At 42.6% G+C, this 16,935-nt stretch overlaps 2 protein-coding genes across 2 annotated transcripts in view; both read right to left on the bottom strand.

Moving 5' to 3' along the window:
- Positions 1-505: 505 nt before the first annotated feature.
- On the bottom strand, positions 506-3,754 carry LOC311357813 (putative polypeptide N-acetylgalactosaminyltransferase 8; the record flags this gene model as incomplete). The annotated part of the gene is made up of 9 exons (XM_084477842.1): positions 506-510; positions 823-904; positions 1,053-1,184; positions 1,243-1,281; positions 1,382-1,493; positions 1,871-2,057; positions 2,498-2,664; positions 2,742-3,075; positions 3,601-3,754. 9 exons carry the CDS (start codon positions 3,752-3,754, stop codon positions 506-508), a joined length of 1,212 nt encoding a protein of 403 aa, XP_084333968.1.
- A 7,505-nt stretch (positions 3,755-11,259) lies between these two features.
- ptprq (protein tyrosine phosphatase receptor type Q) overlaps positions 11,260-16,935 on the bottom strand; it is a gene marked incomplete at both ends in the record, with an annotated part of 28,401 nt that continues 22,725 nt past the window's right edge. The window contains 15 exons of the mRNA XM_084477841.1: positions 11,260-11,297; positions 11,432-11,555; positions 11,895-12,030; positions 12,411-12,556; positions 12,683-12,808; positions 12,957-13,091; positions 13,996-14,072; positions 14,195-14,285; positions 14,403-14,484; positions 14,593-14,619; positions 15,131-15,175; positions 15,745-15,873; positions 15,969-16,068; positions 16,177-16,250; positions 16,478-16,757. Of these exons, the coding sequence (XP_084333967.1) occupies positions 11,260-11,297; positions 11,432-11,555; positions 11,895-12,030; positions 12,411-12,556; positions 12,683-12,808; positions 12,957-13,091; positions 13,996-14,072; positions 14,195-14,285; positions 14,403-14,484; positions 14,593-14,619; positions 15,131-15,175; positions 15,745-15,873; positions 15,969-16,068; positions 16,177-16,250; positions 16,478-16,757 (1,610 nt within the window). The remainder of the gene's footprint in view (positions 11,298-11,431; positions 11,556-11,894; positions 12,031-12,410; positions 12,557-12,682; positions 12,809-12,956; positions 13,092-13,995; positions 14,073-14,194; positions 14,286-14,402; positions 14,485-14,592; positions 14,620-15,130; positions 15,176-15,744; positions 15,874-15,968; positions 16,069-16,176; positions 16,251-16,477; positions 16,758-16,935) is intronic.

The raw sequence follows: 16,935 nt of genomic DNA, 5'->3' as shown, positions 1-16,935 counted from the left end.
TCACCAAAATACCCTATGTATTTAGAGGATTCACTAAACAGGCCAATACAGGCCATCATAGTTGTTGGAAATGGGGCGCTATTCAGTTGGTTGTGTCACAACCCGGCTCCAAGGCTGTGCCAAAGTAGGGAGAACAAACACGAGCTGGCTACTAGCAAGCGGTATTTATTTTACAATTCAACCAATACAAACATGTAAAGATCAGTATCAGTCATGAATGCATGTATGGATGTGTGATAATGTATGTGCAAATCAAAATAAACAAAAAGAAAGTGCTGCCATCAGGCCTGCCGGTGAACAGGAGTCAGTTCCCCGCAAGCGTCCTTTCACAGAATGAGGAAGGTCTTTATAGGCAGAGCACACTGGCCCAGGTGTTACTCATGAAGCTGACGATCCCTCCACTCAGCATCTGTAAAAGACAACTCAAAAGAAACACCTAGTGCCTGGGAGGAGGGATCGTCACAGTTGCCAAATGCAACCTAACTGCTAGTTGCTACTCAATTCCTCACACTGGAGTGAGGAATTGAGAGGGTGTGACATAGGGCCTAGTGTATTGCTTGGGAACTGCAGGGGAAAGAGTCCTAGCTTTAAGTAAAAGTCTAAAAATGAATTTAGACTTTTTTAAACAATTAGTGCCCTTTTACTTACATTTTCCTTTGGAATAGTTTAGTTTACTTTTGTTAGTAGGCTAAACCATGATAGTCAATGCAGTTGCAGTCAGTTCTGGAGAAGAAATTTGTGCATGTTCCTATATTACAGAATTGATCAATATAGTGCACAGTCATACACAGCCTCAACATTTATTTAGAAAGGTTTGATAACATTTTTGATTTCCCATCCCATCAAGTTTTCTCTTTATAATTTCCAGACATCTACCGGTCTGTTTGTTCTTCAATTCTTTACCCTGAAAAAGAGAGAGGAACACAGCCATACATCAGGGAACACTGTGTGTCATTATTGCACAATTCATCCAACGTCAATCAAATCCTTCTCTGCTGCCTTCACAAACAACCATCTTTCACAATCAATCACCCAAAACACAATATAAGTACCTGGGTGAAGTTCCATTGAATTCCAATTCTTTTCTGAAGAGATTCGTGGCAGTCGTTCAGGCCAGGCTCGTTGTCTTTGTTGCTGTCGTCTGTCAAACAGCGATTAGCATTGTACTTATGGGACATGAAAAGCTAAAATGTAAAGCTCCTTATGGGAGACTGGTGAGCTGGTGAGACTGGTGAGCTTTACATTGGTGTAAAGCTCACCAGTCTCTCGGAAATATGTGTGCTGATGAGAAAAACCCCCAAAAGAAAACAACATTCAGATTAATCACATACTTCACCCAACATATTAATAGTATCTAAGTCCTTACTTACCTACTATAAACCTGAGGTTTATAGTAGTGGCAGACATATGCAATCGGTGTGTGACCTGGAACTGGACCTTGGTCCAAACACGTATGCCCAAAGGAAAAGAGACAAAAAACACAAATAAAAATACTGTAGAAGAGAAATACCTTCTGATATTTCATCATAATACTTCTTCCATCAGAGATGATTTAGAATAACTCTATGGCTCTAAAAGGCTCCATATGTTCAACCCTCTCTCTGACACATCCCCAATGTCAATACCATGATCCTGCAGAACAAAAGCGTTTTGTTGATCAGAAGCCTTTATCAGTTAAGCCAAAGAATGTGTGTTTCTGTCTTAACCTTAATCAATTCATCCAAATCAAGTGTGTGTTCACTGTTCATAGCCAATTACAAGCTTACAGATCCCCCCTCCAGCAACATCACGGATGTTGGACATCAATGAATCGGATTTGTGAGACTCTGAATTGTATACGTCATATGCTGGTAACTTGGTACCCCCTTACCACAGGTCATGGACTTCAATATGAGCATCCAAGATGGCGACCACGTCAGCCATGGCGGCCTTCCATCCAGAGATCCTAGCTGTGGTCAGCCCCAGCTGCTCACTGTGTCTCACTCTGGTCATGAGGAGGCCTGGATTCTGCTCCTCAATGGTCTTGATGAACATGTCAAAGTCCTGCTTCAGGTCGTCTGTGGTGTGAAGGGGGAAATCTCAGTGTAAATAATAGCTATTGATAATACTAATGAATTAATAATATAATTGCATTACATTAATAAACTATTGTTGCCATAAAATCTAAATTGCATGTGAAAGGGATAGACAACAAATTATACAACACTGCCCATAAGGGACGTGTTGCAGTAAGCTGGATAATTATACCATGGCAGCTGAGCAGCTGCCATGGTATAATTTTTTCAAAATTTTCAAATTTGGAAAAATGCATGCTCATAGCACGACCTGTGTATTTAATATGCCAAAAATGGCAATTTGGACATAGTTTTGAATGAATGTGCGGTGGGAGGGTGGATCTTCCTGCCTTAATATATTTCCATAAATATGTATTGGACAGAATACTAGTAATGTTGTCTTTCATCTGTTAAACCTGTTCACCTGTTAAAAAGAGACAAACCATTACTGCTGTGGTCATCCACCAATATGATTTCTTTCAGCAAGGACTTCGGAATGCGGTTGATAATACTTCGGATGGCTCTCTTGAGGATTGACAGGGCCTCATCCAGGTAGATAAGCACTACTCCGATGCTGGGCAGATCCTTTGGGTAGGTCTTCATTAAGCATCTAGATTAACACCCAAAACACCTAATATGAATTTAGAAAATACACACACACACACTGGGAAGAGGAAAAAGGTCAACCTTGGGTCCCTGGTGTCTGGAAGACATCGATTAAGGGGTAGGCGGTCGCTAAGAAACACGTTATATCCATATTTCTCAAATAAAGCTTGTGCCTCTTTTTGTTCGTCTTCTGACAAATTCTCTCCACCCCAGTTCTGGAACAGAGCAGACTTTGGGAAAGGTTCTTTCCCCTTGTTTCCAGGCTTCTTCATTTTCTCAGGTTTATCTTCATCCTCCAACTGCTTTTTGACCACTGCAATTCGTTTTTCTTCTATTTCTCTATGTCTGTCTAGATCTTCTTCAAGAAGCTTCTGCCTTGATTCTTGTTTTTGATTTAAGACTTTAACCAGGTTGTCTGTAGGACAAGAGAAAATGTTTGAGTTAGTGATTAGCTGGACAAAGGCCAAAATTCAGCCTAGACTTACATATTTTATATGCTGTATTTCTGATTTCTGTGTTGACAGTCAACTGTTGAAATATGGGTAATGTTGCTAACCCCTCGGCTCCACCGAGAACATTGATCCTTGCGTCTAATGACAGTGCATCACATTTGCATCGGGCTTGGAAACACTGCCATTAGAGTCAACGGAAGATGCTCCACACACAGCTTCCATGACCATGCTCTATTAAACCAAATACTTTGCTGTCAAGAAGTGTCCTAAAATACTTTTTCATCACTATGCATCATGGTCGTGTATTGTGGAACATGTACAATAATTATTAAACACTTGTGCCGAAGTTATAATGATAGAACATATGATCCAACAAATACAATGTCTACATCCTCCCACCCTTAAATTTCATGTTGCCACTCTTTTGCCACCCCATACAAAATGTGCTACCATCACCACTGGCTATAGATATGTAAAGCATCACTTACACAGATCTTTAACACTTTGCTCAGAATCAGAAACCATTCGAGGCCTGCCATGTCCAAATGACTCAATTGTTTCATCTTGGTTAATATGTAAAGCAACTATGTAATATATAGAACATATTCCAGCCAGTATCAGGAGCACCCACACAGCCTTCATCGCGACTGGCACAAGTGTATCTAGCAGCAAACTTTAATTGTTCAACTGGCTAGTCTGATCTCATTGTTTTTTCAATTCCATCTCAACGTTCACCTGTTGGTTGCTTTGCCTGTGGGTGGAGCGCTGCTGTTGGAAGGCGCAGGGTTAAGAGGTCGGTGAAACCCAAATGATATGTAGATGGTGTGTAGCAATTGGCTTTGCAACATACAAAAATAAATAGATGCAGGAGAATGCACCTGCGCAATGCTTTTTGCATTGCGCACATTTTTTATCAAAGATGGGACAGGTTTGTTACGATGACTGTACAGAGGATGGAAGCCGCTGAGCCATTTTCATAAACAACCAAGAAGGCTGCCAGTAATGAGTTACACGTTTCGTTAGTCTGATTGGTTGGAGGTCTATCCAATTGTGTCCAGAGGCCTTTTGGTCTGTGCGTGTTGAAAACGGTCAATAGGAAATCTAAAAACATTGGGAGAGGTACAATTTTTTCATTTTCTAGTGATGTCAGGCTACATAGTATCAGAAAATATCCAAGAGTTTTATGTTTAAAATCAACAGTAAAACCAGTTTGGATGCATCTACAGAGTAGGTGTATAGAGACTGGTTTAATTTGCAATACTATTTCTATGATATTTTTCATAAAGGGTTTTCGATAATCGATATAGGGTGTGTTTGATTGGAACTACTAACAGGAACCACCAGAACTAGATAGGAGGTCGGTCCAGAGAGGATTCTGGGAGCATCCCATCTGGAGGCTGTGGGAGGTGGAGTCCACGATCAGGTTACCAGGAGGTGCATCCCAGTCTGCAATCTGTTCTTTCTTCTCAATTTAACATGCATTTTACCGCTTGAAATAAGCGGTAAAAGCTTGTGTTTTGAGTGGTGTATACACAGCTTTGGTGCAATCCTGCCACACCGCAATTAGGTCATGTGTGTGAAGTTAAGCCTCCAAATATATCCACAAAGAGAAGGAAGTGTTCTGTTTTTGCTCCACTGGACCCTCTGTGGTTTTATGGAAATCTGTCAGACTGATGACTGACCAGACTGACTGTGGGCATGTGGAAGTTTGATTTAATTGGTTGGTTTTGGCATGCTGGAAATGCAGATTTTTTGTAATTCCATTCGGCATATAGGCCTAGATTACTAAGACAATGTTATGAATCATAAGCTTATGAAGGTCATACTTAATCGCCATTCTATTACTCAAACATCCCTAATAGACTTGAACTTTATTGGTTTATGTATGAAACAATGGGGGAGACGTGATTTGAAGTCGAGTGCTTCCACCCTGTGGCAGAGGAGGGAATGGCAGCTCAGGGCACATAGGAAACGTATACGATGCGGCTTGTTTTTTCCAGTTGGAACGTAAACCTCAATGTTTTGAATTGCTTTTAAAATGTGAATATCGCCCAACCTTTTCTATCCTTTCTATATTTTCTCCATTGATTTCTTAGCCTTCCTCGGTATAAAGGTATTATTGTAACAAAAGTCTAGCATGCGTACACTAAACACTAAAGTCACAAATGTGTAACAGTAAATTTGAAGTGGTCAATTTTTATTTTGCTGTCTCCCTCTGATTTTAATTCAACCATCGTGGTTAAAATGTCCTCATATTGATCAATGACAGAAGACATAGGCCTACTATCAGTGACGGACTGGGATTAAAAAACGGCCCTGGCATTTTCACCCACCAGCGGCCCACACGGGGGCGCACGCACGCGCGTGCACATGCCCGCTACACAGATATAACTTCACACGCACGGAAATAACACGCACTTTTGTAGCCCCATTGGTGATGAACTCTAACTATAATATGCATAAAGACTGCACCAAAAACATGGATATATCAATGCACAACTCCAAAAAAAAAAAAAAAATGCCTAGAATAGATCTTCAGAGCAACCACTACATAATACAAACGTATCTTAATTAACGTCATGCAGTTAACAAGGTGCGAAGGAGCTTGCTCTTCTCCGCAACCCTGTCTATCACGTCATCAGCATCCAAGTTCATTAGGACCTCTTTCTCTGTCGCCATCAGCATAAAGGCCTCCAAATTATCCTGTGACAATCGTGTCCTTAGGCGATTCTTGATAAATTTAAGAGTGGAAAAACTCCGTTCGCATGCCACTTGAGTAGGCTACATGACAGTGTTAGTAGGAATTTATATGCCAACCATATATTGTTGTAGGCACAGGTGAAGAGGTTTAACTGCTGGAGAAGGAAATTGCAACAGATTACACAATGCAGGTAGCACATTTCTTGGCAAGAAATGTATACCTGCATTGTGTGAGCAAGAAATTCTTGCTCACCAGCAGTGACGGACTGGGGTGTTGTGGGCGGACAGGATTGTTGACAGGGGGCGGGGGGAGACCGTCAATCCACACTATTTATGCTTGATAGTGTGCCGAGAGATAATAAGCCGTTTCTCAATTCGCGTTCTCGTGTGTTCTCGTGTACTTGCGTTCTCGGTAAACGTCATCAGTGGTAGCCCAAGCACTGTTCCAATTCCAAGTACGCGAGTACGCGAGTACTGTCGTAAAACCCGGAAGTGTTCTCGATGCGTTCTCGATGAGGCCGTTCTACCCATAGACATATATACATAGACGCCGCATTGACTGCTGCCGCCCACTAGAGCGACGTGCCTACAGGGCGGCCATCTTGGAACAGGACCATTCGCTCCTACAGTGCATTACGTCTATGGAGAAATGATGCGTCTACACAATAAAAATGATCATAAATCGCTCATTTGTCAAGCTATTTTCACGGGGTGTGTTTGTCAAACATCAGACCAGATAGACAGACAGACAGACAGACATAAATAGAACAAAAATAACCCAAAAAACGTTCAGGTGTGTTCAGGTCTTTATTGCTTGAAGGCTATTACATTTGAGTATCTTATCCTTTGTCTTCGTCTTCTTCTTCTTATTATTATTATTGTTGTTATTATTATTATTATTATTATTATCATCATTATTTTATATTAAATTATTACTGTTATTTTTTATTATTGTTATGCCAATCATTATATTATTATTATTATTGAAGACATAGGATCTGCTGTCTACCCTTTGTGAAAAGCAGACCGTCAGAACAGCTTGCAGGAGCTTACAGGACTCATCACGTTCTGTTCCATTTTTTTGAGTGGCTCCCCTGAGGATGCAGACTTTGTTGCATACTGCAGGACACAGAGGAAAACTTTGTTCCTCGTGGCTTTCCTAAACTCCCACCACCCTCTGATCAGTTTTATCATCTCTATGAATAAAGTGATTTGATTGATTCCAAATATTCAAACTAAACAGGCAGTTTGAATTATCAGAGGGTTAAGTAGTAAAACTTGAAAATATTCAAGGAAAGAACAAGAACATTACAGTAACACACCCCTCCAAACAAACTATTTATATGAGTATTTACAACCTGTCATGAATTGGAGCTAAAACCCCTGAAAGAGAACTGTTTTGCACAGTTTCTTTCTTGTGCTGCCACTCTGGTATTCGAGTGATGTAAGTTTTGCAATGTGGTGCAGCCTAATTTTGAGGAACACAGACACCACTAGTTTCAGTAGGTCAGAATGGTGGTTGTCAATGCCAAATTGTGTGTCTTCAGTGTGTTCCCCGAGCAAAAATACATCATCCGTACCAATCTCCTCACGGACCACATGCATGACCACTGACACCTTGGGAGCTTGCTCTGAGTGGACCACCTGGCGAATCACCCGCTCTGCTGCTCTCACTACTTTGACTGTGCCCTCTGAGGGAATCATGAGCCCGCCATTATTTTTGAGCACAAGTAGGTGGTAGCTCTCATCATGTGAAGAGGGTACGGCATCTGCCACCAGGCTGGCACGGCACACATGGCAAGAGAGCCTTTTTAGAACCTGCCGAACAACGAACCCTGCAATGTAGACTAGAGCATTGTCTACAAGCCCACCAAAGCGCGTGGGCAGGTAGCTGTGGTCACACACAAGGGCTGCAAAGTTAACGAACGGGGGAGGGAGTTCTTCTGCAGTTTCAGCGGACGACATCTCGATAGCAGACAGTGACACTGTGTCATCCTGTGCTGCCACGTTGCCTAGCCCACTTGGTGAGACACCACACCGGACCATCAGACGCCGGAAGATGCCCTGGAACTGGCCGGCAGAGGGATTGTTGTTCCAGCCCCCTAAAGGAAAAAAACAACAACAACAACACACACACACACTACAATTACACCAAAGATATTTTCTGATTGTTTTTTAAAGGCTTAAAAATTTGAACTTTACCTGATGCTCTGATCGAATTAAAGAGAAGCTCCAAGTGATCTTGGCTGAACCGGTAGGTGCAGACATACCGCTGGACTTGGAGCAGCTCAGGAATCATGAGCATGAGGGTGTCAATGTTGATCACAAACCCGATGACAGACAAGTACCTTCAAAAGAAAATGTTTTATTTCCCTAATTGTATTGAGACAAAGACACCTTGAGGAAGCACCTAGGAATTTTGTAAAGAGGTAAATTGATTTTGCCAGCAAATCCATCAAATGTGAAACGGCAAAGGGTGACAGGGACAGACAGACAGACAGACAGACAGACAGACAGACAGACAGACAGATAGATAGATAGATAGATAGATAGATAGATAGATAGATAGATAGATAGACAGACAGATAGACAGATAGACAGACAGACAGACAGACAGACAGACAGACAGACAGACAGACAGATAGACAGATAGATAGATAGATAAATAGATAGATAGATAGAAGCTCTATTGTCATTGTAAATCTAATGGCCACAGTCATAGATCTTTTGCTTAGGTGTATATGTAAAGCCATGTAAAGCCCTTTCAGACAAACTGTTTGTAAAGACGGGCTATACAAATAAAATTGCCTTGCACAATAGAGCTAATGATGATCAATATACTGTATATTAGCTATATTAGACCGATCGCTGCAGTCTGTTGTTTTTTTCTGTGTAACGGGGAGTTGCTAGGGACGCCGCTTCTTAAACGTTTTTTTTTTTTACAGAGATAGTTTATAGATTCATAACACCGCATTTAGACCAACATTTTTGTCTCAGATTAGTTATTTCACCAGTATGTGTAATACGCGGGATGATGTAGAGAGAACTGGTTAACCAAAGTCCTTCTCTGATAGAACCTGCATTCGAAGCTGAAAGGTTCCGTCCTGTCAGGGTTTATTTCACTGTATAACAACCTGCAGTACTCACACTATGTTATACCTTACTTAGCCTACATCTTACCTGTGAAAAGTGATCCCACGAGATCTGGTTTGTATGTTCCGCTCATTACAGCATCCATAGGCGGCACAATAGTCCGGCATCTTTTGACAGCAGCTCGTCTGCTGATAACATTAAGTAGGTTAAAATTCGTATTTTGGGTAGAAAAACCAGCATTTTAAAAATATCCAACCACGCTGTATCATAGCTACTTGTATGACGTTTTTAACGAACCAAACCGTTTGAAAATCGGTCAAAAATTCAGAGAATAATTCTATTTTGAGATTGAGGAGTACCTGTTTCCCTCGTAGATGTTCATGTGCCGCTGCCTCTGTTGGTCCTGTTCCAAGATGGCCGCCCTGTCGGCACGTCGCTCTACAGTCGATGCGGCGTCTATGTATATATGTCTATGGTTCTACCGAGGATGCATCGGAGGTGACTCGTGTGGACTTGGGACCGTTAAATAGCCACACGAGTCACCTCCGATGCATCCTCGGTAATTCCCCATAAGAATCATGTACATCCATTGTCTCACTGAACTTGGTCACTTTGCTGCCTGTATCTTCCCATGTTCAAAAATGTAATCTTATATTTTGCTGTCCCAATAAGTAGTTATTCTTCATCAGTAACTCAATCAATTAAACAACTGTGGGTAAGAGTATGACACTTGAACTGGGTAACGTAATTAAGTAAACAACTGCAATTGACAAATACGAAATAAAGTGTGCTCTGCTACAAAGTTATGAAGTATTCCCTTGTAGAGTTATGAAATGTATGTTTAAAATAAGCCAGCAATAAGAAAAGTCATAAAAAAAGTATTATACTGCCATAGTACATAAGAACATTTAATATGAATGTATAGTAATATAAATAATCATACGGAATAGCTTGGTGCTGGTTGTTGGTATGGGAGAAATCTCCTGAAGACTTACAATCAGTCAAAACAAAGGACAACTTCCTGGTCGTCATTACATCATCGGAAATGAATAAAGATCTCGTAAATGTCACATAAGGCCCCCTGAACACTACGAGGGACTATTGGTGCCTTCATGTGCTATGGAAATGATGGTAAATACCAAAAGACAACGTGAAAATTCCACATGAATACCCCCTCACGTCGTAATTTCCACTGGAGAGCTCGTAGAATATTTTGATACACGAGCTGCCGAGATGAGATAACCTTTGACCTTTTCAACAGCAGGTCAGGATCTGTGGGTCCGCCATGTTTCATTTCACTATGACAACAAAAGCACTTGAACACAACACACCCGTGATTTCCAGTTCACAGATGGAAAGGACCGTCTTTTCCATGGCACATGAAGGCAGCATATGTGCTGGGTGTTGGGGTCGTCGGGGACGACTGACTCCTTAGGTGGGGGCTGTGTGGCGATCATGACCGTCGTGTGTCCGGGTGCCGCAAAGGATCCTTGGAGGATCGGGGGAAGTGCCACCGCCACCAAGGCAGTCATGAGTGTTTGGTGTATGATGTGTGTTTCATGTGTGCGCGGTGTGTTTAAAAAAAGGCACGAGAGTTGCAAACTCCATTGAACCTTGTTGGCTCTGGTCATTCCCGTGCTGCTCGCCACAATACAGTCAAATTGTGGTTTGGAATATGGGTTGTGACGTGACGTCGCCCAGACGGGTGCCCTAGATTGACAAACTTTCGCATTTGGACTGTCATTGCAAAATGTACTGTTAGTCTGAGTTGTTAGGATAAGGTGAAGTGACAAAACAGTGCACAGTACACACATTCAGGTAAGTAGGACAAACTAAATATTGCTTTATTTTACTTAATCACGTCACTCTTTAGGAAAAATACACCAAAGAGAAGCCATCAATTACCAGGGGAAAACATTTAAATGCAGAACAAACAAACACTTTTGGCTGAATAAATGATCTTAGAAAATACAAAGATTGTTGAAATAACAATATCACAGTGACAAACGATACACATTGCAAATACTTGTGCAGAGTACCTGTGTGCTTACATACTGCGTGTGGTGCTGCTGCTCTTTCTAGGAGCAAGCCATTTCTCGACATTCGTAACATTGCTTAACATTTTTATCCACTTTTTCCCTTTTTTGCGAATTTCGTAAAAAACATACTCTTAAAACACGTTTAGGCTGCCGTCATGAGCCGAGGGACGCCAGCTGGCTGAAATCAGCTGTAGTTTGTTTCGAATCAACCCTGATCCACAGCTCCCCCCTAGAGTGCTGCCCTCACTCCAAGTATCACTCTCAATGTTAATGTACCTAGCAACAGAGGATCTTTAACGACAAAAAATTAAAAGATCACATGGTTGTCTCTTCCCATTCCAGCTCCACGTCACCTACAGAAACAAGAACAAACGGTTAAACATCAGACACAATGCCCTGCTTTTTGCATGACCACGTGTGTGACAGCCGAAGCACATTGTTAGTGTGCTGGTGAATGAAACCGTGAATGAACTGTGTCCTTATTTACCTTCCATGGCCTCCAGAGAATCCATTTTCTCCAGAGCGGAGTAGTTAACAAACCAGATCGACTGGCTGTTGCCTTTACTGTCGAGCAGAGCTAATGTGCTTTGGTGCAGGAACATGTACTGGGCCTGGCACGCGGACATGCACACGCGCACACACACACATGCGCGCACACACACACACACACACACACACACACACACACACACACACACACACACACACACACACACAATTAAAAAATGATACTTCAGAGTCTAATAGCTGCCATAGCTATTAAACCGTGAATCTCCATGTCTCCTTGGTAGCCCACAGAGGCCTGCTTTTACTATTTCTGGTTCATTTATCACAGCCTAGTTGATATTTTACAGATCAACAGATATCTCTGTATTAGTTCATTTTGCAGACTTTTGGCTGAATACTCTGGAAATCTTAAATCCCTGGGCAGAAGAGCTCTGTGAACGCACCAGGTTTTGCACCATACACATCCTCTCGCTGCGCAGTTCAGCCACCAGACCATACACGTCCACGAAATCGTGGTCACTGATGTGCTGAATGAGGTGGTCAAGGGCAATAAACACTCCGGTCCGGCCTACACCAGCACTAGAGGAATGGGACAGACACAAGCGACCATGTATCAAGTAATGTACACAATATGACACGAATGAAGTTTGAAGCTGTTGCGTCTTGTAGTTCCAGCTCTCTCTATATTCCTCAACATATTTATATTATGTATATCCCATACTGTGAATGCTGTTGCGATGATGCGCTGACGTGCCATAAGACATTTCCTCCGGAGGTGTGCTGCCTAATATTAATTCCTTCTTAAGATAAAGGAAAACTTATTTTTAAATTTGTCATGCCTTTTCTTAAAAGAGGAACAACAGTGCGTGTTGTGTGTTCTGCAGAAGTAAAGATTTCCCGCTCTTGCCTGCGTGTCTTTTGACGGGATAATGGTACGATCATGGTGATTCCTGCTGTACCTGCAGTGCACCACTATGGTGGTGTTTTCGTGTCTGTTGGCCCGGACAGCTTTGACAAACTGAATGAGTGTGCTGCTGGACTCGGGCACCCCGTGCTCAGGCCAGGTGGTGAAGTTGAAGTGGTGGACCACCATGTAGTCCCCGTGCTGCATACAAAAACCCACAGAGTGCATGGGAGAAGGAGCAGTCGTATTGTCACCATGCGATACTGGTTTGTTAGCTCCAAAGTCCTATCTGCTCAATGAGTGAGCCATGAGGAACGATGCCTTTACCCTTTCAACTTTGATGGCCCTCACAGTCCAGTCCGAGGAGACAGTCTCCGCCAGTTTGGTAATGATTATATCCCCAAATACCGTCAGTGGCTTGTTGTCCTCTGGCCAGTATTGATGACACCGGATCTTAAAAACACACACACACACACATTCAATAATAGTGGCAAATCTGAGCTCTTTCTAGCATTGTAATGGTGTCCTATCTGCTGCGAGATTAAACAATCACCAATTGAACACTTTTACAAAGCTTATATATGCGTATCCTGGGACATACCCTGCCTTTCTCGTAACACTGTGTGAGCATGGCGATGGTGCGGGTTCCAGTCTCCCAGACCATCCTCCAGAAGTCTGCCACAGTGCCTGGTAGCGGACCCTGGGTGGCGATGAACTCATTGGGACACAGATAGCCCTAGTGGTGGAGTGACATGGATGCATTGATGGTTTATTTTCAGATTCACATTTTCATTTGATTGGTGCTTTATCCGGAAACCAAAGCATTGAGGCGTAAGGGCAGCACACGCCTCTGAAATGAGTGCAAAAGTGATTACAAATGTAAAGGTGAAATAAGAGTAGTCAATACAAATCAATATGCCACTACATCTGTATCAACAATAAAAATGTTGAAAAAAGTGTTGAAAATGTGGAATATATTATCCAGCTGCTATCACCAAATGTCATATAATGCTCTCACCAAGAAAAAAAAGTAAATGAGGTCATAAAAGCCCATTCGCTAGACCATAAAATTGTTTTTTAGTATAATCATATATGGACATGGTTTGGTAAAACCAGAGGATGCTTGATAGGTCACATAGAACAGACTCTAGGTTCCTTGAAACCTAGCACACATACCAAGGGCTTAGGCCTGGTATAGTGATCACTGTGTCCATACGAGAAGAAAGCATCCACGGAAACCGAATTGATAGGCAATGTTCACAAGAGCTGATCAGGAGAAGCTTCCCATATCGGCGGGGCTTGAAGCTCTGGCAGAATAAAACAATATGCTCAACATTCTAAGTTCAGTGTTCACTCTCCAGACTTAACTCAGGTTAAATTATTTTATAGTCTATGTCGTTTTACCAGAATAAACATATATTTTAAGATAAATGATCAGTTGATGTTGATTCTAATCAATGCATGCCTACATTTTGAATGTATGCTTTGTTGTGTTCTTTATCAGTAGTGTATAAATGTATATGTTATGGCAATTCATGATGCACTTTTTTTTTAAGTTCGGGACCCAGGGAGACACCTTATTTCTCCTTTGGGTCTCGAGGTGATAAGGTTTGGCAACCCCTGATATAGCTGGCACTTACTGAGATAAAGCTAGCATTGATGTAATCAGAGCCGGGTATTCCTGGCTCGGACAACAGCTTCACTCTGTTGTTGTTGTCTAGACAAAAAGAGAAATAAAAAAAAATTATACAATTTTTTTAATTATTATTTTTACTATAATTTTCTTTTTAAGTTTTACTATTGGAGACTCTTGTCAACACTCGCAGAAGGTGAACCTACACGGTTTGATGTTGGTGAAGCGGTTCTTGGATCTGTTCCATGGTAGGTCTGCGTCTGAGGTGGCCAGGTCCTGCAGCAGCTTGGGCAGCTCCTGGAGAAGGGAATGCTCACAGAGCCATCGTCATCATCAGGGTCGGGCAACACCTTGGTGCACTGGGAAACGGCGCATACATAAAGTAAAAGATAATGATCGATTACTACTACTTACAGCAAACTCTTCTTGGAACTTGGTGTTGTCATTGGCACAGAGATCAGCCACGTGCTGCAAAAAGGACTTCTTGTTGACTGGCCTGTGAGAGATCAGAATCAGATGTAAGATAAACACAAAACTAGAAAGCAAAAAGATGAAAGATGTAGGACCTATTAGAAGAGCAGCTTTTGGAGTCATGACGACTTACTTGAGTGACTTTCTGTAGCTGAGAAGTCTGCACAAAAATAATAATGCACAGCAGAAACAATGGAGTTATTAACATGACTATAGAGACAACCGAGTGAAACCTGAAGGAAAACTTGGCTCCTTCTCCCGGGACACTGCTAGTGTACATAGAGATATATACTTTTCTAATTTCCCTCCTTATTTCCTTGATCTCTGGCTGATAATTGACTACATTACTTACCAGATAACCATCTAAACCATGATCTCATGGACTTGTGTTAAGTAAAGTATATTATATAGTATATATAGTATATATCTGGTATTTAATTCAGGTAAAAGGAGTTGGAGCATGACCTACGACAAGCCTGGGCCATCGAATGATTAATCCACATTCTACATATGAACACTGCATCAAAAAACCACAACACAACCAAACTATATCTGAGGGAGTGACCTGTGCTCCGATTGGCTACATCGATAAGCACAAAGCATGCAAATATTATGACATGCAACAGAACTCATACTGGCAGACTAAATGACACGCACACACCACAACTTACTGGATGACATATATCTCTTTCCGTCTAAAGAAGAACGATGAATACCTGCATGAAGGGAGGGTAGGGTGAGAGAAAGGGAAAGCACATGGAGTCGCCATACATACAGTGCTGTTGGACGTGTGTGCGTGTGAGTGAGTGAGTGTGTGTGTGTGCATCTGTATGTGCGTGCGGGCGGGCATTAAGCAAAGTATATAGGCATGTGCACATGTGCATGTGAGTATGTGCATTCAGCGATTGAGCATGTGTAATTGACCCCACCCTGAATAAACACACCAAGAATCTTCTGAGTCATTCAAACTCCGATTACACTGATATAGACCAAGGCAGGAGACTACAGACTGACTCATACAGACTGCTTCTGCATGAGTAAAAGTTGTAACAACCCATGCTGAATAAACACACCAAACCTTAAAGAGACTGTTCGATAGCCGCTTGACCAAGGCAAGCGACTCTAGACTAATGTAATAGTGTCTGTGTAACAGTTGTAACAGCCCATCCTGAACGCACACGCCAGATTTGAACGGAGAAGCCTAAATGAACCTTCTGAGTCATTCAAACTCTGATGACACTGATCTGCTAACGTGGAGCAACGGTGCGTTTGAGCCCAGACTAACCGGTTCACTTTGTCTTCCTTCAGCTCCATGTCGGCCACAGCGATCAGCTGGTCCAGTTTACACTTGGTCTCGATGATCTCCGCCTGCCTCGGGGAATAGGTGGCGCCCTCGTTCTTGCGCTGGTGAATTCTATTGGATGGGAAAAGTGTCAATCAAGTGTCAATCCGTCTTGGGATGTTGCGATGGTGGTGGAAAGTGAGCGGCGGGGGACTGGTTGGTCTTACCTGACCGAGGCACAGATGATGGTGATGAGGAACACGGCCAGGAAGACGGACAGCAGGACGCCCAGAATGATCTGCTCATCTCGGGTTAACATCCCATCCACTACATTGGCAGGAGAGAAGCGCATCACCTGAATCACTGCTCCCTTGTGCTTGGTTTTATGATGCTGCCCACTTGTGGTTCTGATAAACAGGGATTGAGCGTGTTTACCTGTCGTTTTGACATCGTCCGAATACTCAGAGTCTGTGTATTGGCCTTGAATATTAGTAGCCCGGAATCTAAACCTGGCAACACGAAGAAGAAAAAAAACAATCAGGGGGAACATAATACTAATCATGAACCATAATCATAATCATGTTATTGAGCTTATGTTGTAGGTGCTTGTGTCGCATGTCATGTTTATCTCGTGTGTGTGTGTGTATGTGTGTGTGTGTGTGCATGTGCGTGTGTGTGCGTGTGTGTGCGTGCGTGCATGTGTGCATGTGTTTACACTTGCAAAAGCTGCACATACACATAAACAGTGTTTGGTTTTAGACGTCCATTGCATAAGGTGTCCTCTTCCTCTCCACAACTGTCATCTTCTCCGATGACGTAAGTGTCATCCCTGAAGTCGACGCCCCTAGAGCCGTGGAGAGCGACGCCCGGACCGCTCCCGTCGTGGTGCTGTGTGCCGCGTTGCACGCCCCTCTCTCGCTCACACGAAGGGGTAGGGAACCCTCCGTCCGTCAGGTAGGGGGCGGGTTGTTGGAAAAATGCAGTCTTCCAATTGGTCGGAATTTCGCCGTCCTTCACTGTGATAGGAACAGAGGTAAACATGCAAATTAGCCATGGACAAGAATATCGTATTTACATACCTACCGGAGATGCCCCAACAAAGCAGTTGCCATTTTAAATGGGTATATTTAAACTCACTAAATGTCGATTGTCCAATCGCGTTGGCTGAAAGCGCGCCGCACTATGCACTCATTT

The sequence above is a fragment of the Micromesistius poutassou genome (genome assembly GCF_964030765.1).
Source record: "Micromesistius poutassou genome assembly, chromosome: 13".
Classification (NCBI taxonomy): Eukaryota; Metazoa; Chordata; class Actinopteri; order Gadiformes; family Gadidae; genus Micromesistius; species Micromesistius poutassou.
The sequence above is the reverse complement of the archived record's forward strand: the minus strand, read 5'-3'. Positions and strand labels throughout refer to the sequence as shown.